The sequence below is a fragment of the Chenopodium quinoa genome, unplaced genomic scaffold (assembly GCF_001683475.1).
Source record: "Chenopodium quinoa cultivar QQ74 unplaced genomic scaffold, ASM168347v1, whole genome shotgun sequence".
NCBI classification, from domain to species: domain Eukaryota; kingdom Viridiplantae; phylum Streptophyta; class Magnoliopsida; order Caryophyllales; family Amaranthaceae; genus Chenopodium; species Chenopodium quinoa.
In genome coordinates, this window is record NW_018742914.1 from 8,977,398 (window position 1) to 8,986,878 (window position 9,481).

At 34.9% G+C, this 9,481-nt stretch overlaps 1 protein-coding gene across 1 annotated transcript; it reads left to right on the top strand.

Annotated features, from left to right (window-relative positions):
* Positions 1 to 1,176: 1,176 nt before the first annotated feature.
* On the top strand, positions 1,177 to 5,493 carry LOC110728228 (delta(7)-sterol-C5(6)-desaturase-like). Its single transcript, XM_021907893.1, has 3 exons — positions 1,177 to 1,900; positions 4,467 to 4,772; positions 4,861 to 5,493. The coding sequence occupies exons 1-3, from the start codon at positions 1,672 to 1,674 to the stop codon at positions 5,166 to 5,168; spliced, it is 843 nt and encodes a 280-aa protein (XP_021763585.1). The 5' UTR covers positions 1,177 to 1,671; the 3' UTR covers positions 5,169 to 5,493.
* The last annotated feature ends 3,988 nt before the right edge of the window (positions 5,494 to 9,481 follow it).

Consider the following 9,481-nt stretch of genomic DNA (forward strand, 5'->3'; position numbering starts at 1 on the left):
ATTCGGCCATTCCATTTATATGTGCAAGTGTGTGATTAACGGCGCAATGTATAAGTACAAGTACAAGTGCATGTGTACAACCATGACTCTTTACATGCTTTAACTACAATGATTTGAACTAGTGATATTGAAATGCAAATGATCTTAAGTTCTTATCTAATTGTGACTTTGTGAATGAAAGTATGGTTATCAATTTCTTAACTAATTGGATTGCTAATGTAGGTTATTTAGCATCTGATAATATGGATATTAATGTTTGTAATAGCTCTAGTCTCTTCCTTATTATTTTTTCTGATACGTTAGGAATTTCCCTGGTAAGGAGGCTTCCTAATATTATTTTTCTTACCTTAAAAAAAATAAATAATAATAAATTTCTTATACACTCTGTATGGTCCCGGCTTTCTTTATTAATTACTGTAGCTCATAAAAGTTGTAAACTTGTAATGCTGTATGAGTAGAATCTTAAAAATAAGTAATATGTGACCTTTAAAGTTTGTTGTTAATGGGCCCATTTATTTCTACAATACAGTAGAACTACTTTCCTCTTCAAATACTTCGTATCAAAGTTTGAATACGAAGTATTTTTTGGACACATCAATATCATACGGATAGGCTTTATATATAAAATACTGTAAAACGTAAATTTGGGTTGCTTCTGGAATATAGACTAGTACAATTGTACAAATGAACAATTTGATTATTACATTTATTTCAAAAAAAAAAAAAGATTTTTACATGGATATGATATTGATAGGGTAACTAAGACTTATACAGTTATACGAAGTATGTTTTAAGTGGATTACATAAGTCATTTGGTAGAAAAATTATCTCATTATAATTTTTAAACATCTTTTTTAAAATTAAAAAAGATAAAAAAAATTTAGATCCTAATCATAAGATATGTACTTTTGTAGATGTTGCATTATTTTTAATTAATAAATACTCCTTCCGTTTTTAAATACTTGTTCCATTTCTTTTGTATCAATAATATCTTTATTTATCAATAAATATAAATTCTAACAATTGAAAATTAATAATTTATTCATTGAGACGATTCCAACAAGTAAGACTATATTTTTTCCTTATGTATAAATCACAAATATCAGTCAGAGTAAGACAAAAAAAATAGTGAAAAAAATAAAAATGAAATAAATATTTAAAAATGGAAAGAATAGTAGTTATTAAACACAACCAATCACATACTACATACAAAAATCATAATCTATTATTCACGATAATATTTGACAATTTTCCTTCTAAACAAAAAAAAAAAAAAATAGAATTTCAATTCCTTTCTCGAAGCCGACACCTAAATAGAACTTCCTCTGAATTAGAACTTTCAACAAAATCAAAATCTTCCAAAAATCCAAAAAAATACAGAGAAAAAGATAAATATAAACCAGTATTTATTTAATGTATAAAATTAATTAAATTAATTCCTCATTTATATAAATACTCACCCCTCTGTTTCTTAACACTCCCAACAACAACAAAAAAACCCAAAACTTTTCTCTCTCCTTTCAACTCATAACTTCCTTCACTCTCTGCCTCACCCAATTCACCCAAAAAAGTACATTCTTTTTTCTTCGTCCTTCTTTTTTTTAATATTATTTTCCAGAGATTTTCCGATCTCACAAAGATCTATCTAAATTGAATTGAAATTGAAAAATTATGTGGGGAATTACAGAAGAATATAAAGCTTTGTTTAATGAAGAAACAAGCTTTTATAACCGCATTGTATTGGGATTTGCTTTGCCGTCGATGATGTGGGATTTTCTTCCTCATTTTTTACAAACTTGGCTCAGAAACTACATTGGTGGTGTTTTTTTGTATTTGGGTTCTGGTTTTCTTTGGTGCTTTGTTATTTATTATTGGAAGCGCAACCTCTATATTCCTAAAGGTAACATCTTTATTTAATTCTTTTTTGCCCTTTAAAATTCGTTTTTTTTTTTTTTTTTTTAATAATTTTATTATAATTAGTGTGATTAGTTGTAAATTTGGTTGTTATATTTGTGTTAAATAATTCTAATTAGTTAGATAATTTTATGGAAGTGGGTTTTGTGTATGTGGGGTTGAGTTTTGAGTTTTTTTATGAAGAGGTTTATTGGGCAATAGGGGTCTATAATTATAGATTCGTCACTATCAATACGATTGGTAAAATTGACATTTTTGACATTCGAATTTGTACAGAGTTAAAGAGTGATGTCCAACATTATCAATGGTTTTGCGGTTGTGTGTGTGTTTTTTTTTGGGCTAACTTGTAATCTACTAAACTTGGACTAATTCGGTTTTAAGCCGAGTCAGGCCCCAATTGGGTGGCGCTGCTACATTCTCCAAACTCGAGACCTTTTGTTAGGTGAGAACAACTCCTTTATTAGCTGACCTAAGTGCTTGTTGGTATTCGCTAAATTAATTTGGTTGGTGGTGGGCCGTGGGGGTGGGGTGGGGTGGGGTGCAGAGGTGGTTAGTTATGTAATGGGAGGTGTTAATCTCATTTGGTGCCAGTGTTTTTCGTGTGTACTTTATCATTTTGGTTTTTTATGCTAAGGCTAAGCAAATATTATGGTTAATTTAAGGGTATTTTGGATTATTTGGTAAATTGGTAATGTAAAATTGATAATAATGATAAAAGATTAAAATCTTGTTTCATGTAGTCGACCCACATTTCTCATCTTACCGTGGTAACGTAGATTAATGTTCACCGATGTTCTGTCTCATTTACTCCGTAGGATTTTCCTCTTAAAGTACACAATAAGACGACATGTACAATTTGTGTGATAATTAAGTGAAAAGGAATACTAAAAGAGTACGGTCAATTTTACAAAGTACTTCGTATGTCATACTCATATATTATACTTTCTCCGTTATTTTAATATCGCATCACTTGCCCTTCATTTTAGGACAAAAATTATCTATGTTCACACTGTAAATACCCAATATACCTTTACTTTTTCACACTTACTTTTTATTTTATGTTTACATTACATGGACAATTTTGTATTTTTACGTTTCTCTCTCTTACTTTTTCCCACTACCGTACATGAAAACCTTAATCACACATATTTAAATAAATGTGAAAGAAATGAGTGTCAATTGATGAATAAATCCTTGAAAGTGACACTAATATCTATAATATTCTATTCTAATACAGTATGCTTCAATGTTCCAGAATGTGTTATAGCGTTGGCCGATTCGAGGGTATATATGTTTTGCTAATTACATCATTAATCTATGTGAATTATAGAAGATTCCTTTATATAACTATATAATATAAGAGGTTTTGCTTTTTGTTTACTGTCTGGAATCTTTGAGTCTTGTAGAAGTCAATAGGGGAAGACCGTTGTTCTTTTTTGTTTATTTACAAGCATAGTTTGCTTGCATTTTGATTAGATTACCGCTAGACCGGGCATAATATTCGAGTTTAATCTTACAAATATTGTTAATCTCAGGACGATCTAAAATAGAAATGTGACGTGCTCCTCCGTAGTCTGTACTACGGAGATATTAAGGACAAGGGTATGTGGGATGTGTCATGTGAGGTACAAGTCCCTAAGAGGTGGTCAAACCAGGAGATATATCTGAGTAAAAGAGGCTTTTGTTGGAAGCTTCTTGAGAAGAACAAACTACAATAGTTTTGGTCTTCTAGTGCGGCCTTTCTAATAGGATGTCTTTAAACTATCATATTTTTTGGTATACTTTGGCATCTTCATAATGTGTCTAAATGGTACCTTTATAAAGCTAGATGCCCTTTTATATAAAGTATTGTTTTAGGGATTAATTTTACTATTATATACAACTTGTATGTGAGATCTTTAGAAAGCCATATGCCTGGTAGTAAAGTTGGCCACTTAGCTTATATGATGATCACCAATTTTATTAAGAGTTCCATTAATATGTTGGGACTCGATTGTGTAGGTGAATGTCATTGTACAGCTTTTGAGCCTTTGTGATGAATTACTAATTTTTGTGCATAGATAATTTATATAATAAATATTGATTAATCAAAATCAATTTGTGATCTTATCTGTTTAGTCAAACTTTTTATCTTAGGAAAAATTGATTTTAATAATCCTAATTTTGACCGATTTTCTTTAAATAATCCCAACTTTTGATTATTTTTGAATAATCCCAACTTATATAATTTTTAGTTGATCCTTTTTTTAGACTATTATATGAAACAAAAATAAAAGTTCGGATTATTATTAGAAGATACATATGTAAGTTGGGATTATTCTTGAATAATCAAAAGTTGGGATTATTTAAAGAAAATCGGTTAAAGTTGGGATTATTAAAACTAATTTTTCCTTTTAATCTTATTATCAAACCAAAAGTCAAATTTGTACATAACTAAACTGGTATGGTTGATGTCTTTTTAAATGTAATCAATTAATATTGTTAATTTAAAACTTTATCAATGGGTAATTTTGTTTATTGACATTTTATTATATTTCGATTTCATATTATAGATTGCATTCCATCAAAGAGAGCTATGTTATTACAAATTTGGGTTGCAATGAAGGCCATGCCTTGGTATACCCTTCTTCCAACGATTTCTGAATATTTTATCGAACAAGGCTGGACAAGATGTTACCCGCGGATTAGTGACATCGGCTTGCCAGCCTATGCGGGATACTCACTGATTTATCTTTTAATCGTGGAATTTGGAATTTACTGGGTGCATAGAGAATTACATGACATAAAACCGCTTTACAAGCATCTTCATGCAACACATCACATATACAACAAGCAAAATACTCTTTCTCCTTTTGCTGGTGAGTTAATTTCAATCGCTGCAAACGTAGAAATTTAAAGATTATTTTTAAGTTATTCTTATGCTTCGTATTCATTTTTGATTTACAGGCCTTGCATTTCATCCCCTCGATGGCATTTTACAAGCCGTGCCTCATTTCTGTGCGCTATTTGTTGTTCCAGTTCATCTTACAACTCATATAGCCCTTATTTTTATTGAAGGTTTATGGACAGCAAATATTCATGATTGTATCCATGGAAAAGTATGGCCGGTTATGGGTGCTGGTTATCATACTATTCACCACACTACTTATCGACATAATTATGGACATTATACATTGTTGATGGATTGGATTTTCGGAACCCTTCGGGAACCTAAAATCGGCGAGGTTGATTATGAGCCAAAGAAGGTTTGCTAATGTGTAGTCATTAAGATTGTATTCATACATTTAATTTGTTTTAGTGGAAATCTTGGTTGGCTTCTTTTGTTCATCTTCTCAATTTGGCTTCTTTTGTTCATCTTCTCATTGTGTAAATTATTTTTGGGTGGTGATAAATGTTTTCATTTGAGGATTATAAATTTATTCTAGGAAGGGTTAAATATTAGGTTTAGATTATAGTTCTTTTTTTTTTTTTAAATATATATATATGTTGAAATTTTATTGATAACCTTGTGTGAAATAATTTGTTTTGTGCAAGGAATTTGATGGTCTATATTTGAAAGTTTGTATAGACTTGCTGTAATTTTTTTTTACTTTGACTTTCCTTCCCATCAATCTTTTATATTACTCTTACTACTTTGGATGTCGAAATAAAAAATCTACTACCTTTTCTTCGATTAGCACATGTGGACTCCAATCGTAACATTTCCCTTTACATATGAGTATTACTGTCAAAACGGTTTGACATTTCGATTTCGGTTCGGTTTGAATTCGGTTCAAATGTCTTACGGGTCGGTTTCAGTTCGGTTTAAATAATTATCAGTTCGTTTTAGTTTCGGTTTATTCTTGAACGGTTTAAATTCGGTTCGGGTTGTAAACGGTCCGGGTAGTAAACGGTTTGGTGCAGACGGGTTGCGGTTTGTTAACGGTTCGGTGTAAACGGTTTTTATCCCGGTTCAAATTCGGTTCGGGTTGTAAACGGTTCGCATAGTAAATGGTTCGGTGCAGACGGGTTGCGGTTTGTTAACGATTCGGTGTAAACGGTTTTTATCCCGGTTCAAACAGTTTCGGGTTAGAAACGGTTCGGTTCTTTTTTTGTTCAGTTTTATTTTAGTTCGGTTCATAACTGGTTCGGTTCGTTAACGGGTTTGGTTGTTCTACGATTTAACATTATTTGGATCGGTTTCCTTTTAGGTTAACTAAATTACGGTTCGGGTCTATTTTTGATTTCAAAAAATCGGTTTTTTATCGAGTCGTTTGGATTTGGGCAATTAAACAGTTTTGGTTTGAAATTTTATACTACTTTATAACCTTTTGCTGGTTAACAAGTTTTATATCAAGTCGAGACTTCATTACTTCATATTGAGGCATCATATTATATGCAAATTCTCATTAATTTTATAAATACATATCATGTTAAGTTTCAAGTTTAGTCATACCGATCTTACTAGTTTATTACGAAGTAGATTATAAAAGTTTAGTGCATTAATGTATTATTGTTTTACTATCAAATTATTATCTGCTTCTTATTTGATCATTTAGTTAATAGTGTCATAATCATGATTTGATGAGTTGTTGTAAGTGGTTTGTAAACGGTTCGATTTATAAGCGATTCGGTTCATAAACAGTTCGGTTTATAAATGGTTCGGTGCAAACGGTTTGCATTTTGTTAATGGTTCGGTGTAACGGTTTTTATGCCAGTTCAAACGGTTTCGGGTTAGAAACGGTTCGGTTCATTTTCGATTCGGTTTCCTTTCAGTTTGGTTTAGATTTGGTTCGGTTCTTAAACGGTTTAACGTTACTCGGATCGATTCGGTTTCGGGTTTACTAAAATGCGATTCGGGTCGGTTTTCGGTTTCAAAAAATCGATTTTTAATCGGTTCGGTTCTCATTCGGATCGGTTTGAATCAGTTCGGTTTGACCAATTCGGTTCGGTTTTTGACAGTACTACATATGAGCCATTATCTTACAAATTGAATAGATTACATGTTTCCTTTGGCTTCTCTTTGGACTTCCAATACTTGGTACAGTCACAATTTTGTTAGGCTACTTGCTCCAAACTGATTTTCAAATCCTTTTCATCTTGCATTCTTCAAATCATTAGGTTTCCCTTTCTGAGTGTTGTTAAGGGCTGATGGATCGAGATCATCTTGACCGTGTATTGTGTATGATACCACCATATTGTATTCTGAACATCTGTTCATCATTGTAAAAACGTATCTATGGAAAAGATTGGTAATGGTGGCATCAATAGCATCCATAAATAACTATAATAGCACCCACTGCACTGCCACAAACTAAGCATGCAATCAAGCTGGTTAAGTACTTAAGTGCAAACTCTCGAGTTCTTTAAGAATGATGACACTGTCACTCCCACATTCTACCATAAATCACTTTCAGTTTAAGTCATAATGAGTGTCATACTACCATCAATCTATGAGTATTTTTAATAGACTATGAATGATCATTGCCACTATTTATTAGTGGCCGTGTTATAATACTTGTATACTCGTATGTAATAATCATTTACTAGGTTCATATCACTATGTACTTGGCCAAAATACCAGCATAATGAGTTGCGATCATCATGAAGTTTTTGCATGCTTATTGAATGATTTTGATGCAGATCGTCCTGAGTCTTGTTTGAGCTAAAAATCTACCATTTGTTAATGCTAATGACAAAATAACTATAATAGGAAAAATGGATGATGTTGGGGAAAACTAAGCGATGATAATGCATCAATAGTGATTATTCTTGTTAGCCATGATATAATGTTCCATTAATTATGGATACTTTTTTCACAAGAGAGGTTTCACTCTGAACAATTGTAAACAATCGAAGCCAACAATATCGTGATAATGGACTAATGGTGTGTGTAAGTAATGTTTCGGGGTTTTCTGATGTCCTGCGGGAGAGTTACAATTCTGAGACTGGAACCGGACGCCTGTACCTGCAAAATGACGGAGACTCCTGTGAGCTCCGCCTCCAACGGTCAAGTTAGTACCTGATTAAGGAGTAATTAATGCGGAAATTAAAGTAATAAGGTCTCTCTAGGTGAGAGTGTTTAATGTAGGTAATCTGCTTTGTTAGCGAGATCAGCCGGTTATTAATGTGTGTAATTAATGTGTTTGTTCCGTAATGTTTTTCATAATCTTCTTCTCCCCCCCCCCTTAATGAGGATTAAGGGAGGTATTTATAACCTTGGGAATCGTGCCCATCCTAGGTTTAGGTAAACCTAGGGCCGATTGGGCTTCCCTCGGAAATTGGGCCTGGGTGGCCGGTTTCTCCATTAGGCATGGAGTATGCCACATGTCGTGACATAACAGGTCCAAGGTGGACGAATAAGCGCGTGCCACGTGGAAAGCCCTGACAGTTCCAACTAGGGGACACTTGGCAGGACCTGATTGGTCCACGTGGCGCATTCCGATTGGGAGGAGCAAAATCCCCTAATCATTTGCCCCTCACAGGTGGCACGTGACTGGTCACGTGTTACCTGTGACAGGTGTCGCACAGTAATCGGGCGACGGCCTGCTACAGGTGTCAGTCGGCGAAAGGACGAGAGATTTTCCCGCCCAAATTTTGAATTCTGGAAGTGACCCTTCGCCTTCTCACTTCGCCTATATAAGGGAGAGTTGCCTTGAGTCATTTTCACACTTTGAGAACTATTTGAGAACATTCGGACCCCTGAACTTGCTCTGACATTTTGGACTTTTTCTGCCTACCGCCTGTTCTGACAAGCCGACTGCACAGGATTTTCAGAACTTCATCAACCGTCACTCGTTCAGGTAACTCAGTTCTCTTACTCTTAATTTTCTTTTTATTTTCTGAAATGGCACCACGGAAGCACACGACACGACCTAGGTTAGTGATCAACCGGTCACCGGGGACGGCTGAATCTAGGACTAGGAGTGTCGCCTGCCCTTTTCCGGACCCATCTTTGCCCTTTATACAAAGTCCGATTGTATCTGTGTCTATGCAGAGCAGGATGGCCAGAACGAAAAAGACAGCTAGGATCTCAAATTCAGACGGCTCCTCTCACAGGGTGCCGATTAGTGAAACATCTGACCAGGCGCCAGATGTGGAAGTGAGACAAGGCGGCCTGGATGCCGGCAATTCTGTGGGGGGAGTCATAGTGACCCCTTCCAATTTAACAGTTAACAAATCTACTCCTTTTCAAAGAGAGGAGGCGGGCCCCTCCGGGAGAGGGGAGGAGTCGTCCTCTTCAGACTCGTCGGAGGACGAGTCCGAGTCAAGCTCTTCTGGCCAGGCTTCTTTGGGTACAGAAGAGAAAAACAGCCGCCTGCAAGAAGCGAGACTTTCTCACGTAGTTGAGAAGGGGGACAATTGGGCGGAACCATCCGCCTCTTACCGAGAGCTAAACACCCCCTACTACTGCACGGTACCTCGGGGCCGAATCACAGCCATGCAAGAGAAAGTGGAGAGCTTTATTTCAAACCACACCATGGGCCCCGACTTTCTAGTGTTTGTGCCGGATCCAGAAGACGCAGTCGTCTGGCCGGCTGGTTCCAGTTATGAAAGCTCCTGCTTTGGCTGCTACGAGGCGGCCATC

What these genes read in the sequence shown, in the direction of transcription:
- LOC110728228 (XM_021907893.1), top strand. Translation starts at nt 1,672, where the DNA reads ATGTGGGGAATTACAGAAGAATATAAAGCTTTGTTTAATGAAGAAACA. An exon ending in CAACCTCTATATTCCTAAAG is followed by an intron (nt 1,901 to 4,466) that starts GTAACATCTTTA and finishes TTCATATTATAG; the next exon opens with ATTGCATTCCATCAAAGAGA. An exon ending in TACTCTTTCTCCTTTTGCTG is followed by an intron (nt 4,773 to 4,860) that starts GTGAGTTAATTT and finishes TTTGATTTACAG; the next exon opens with GCCTTGCATTTCATCCCCTC.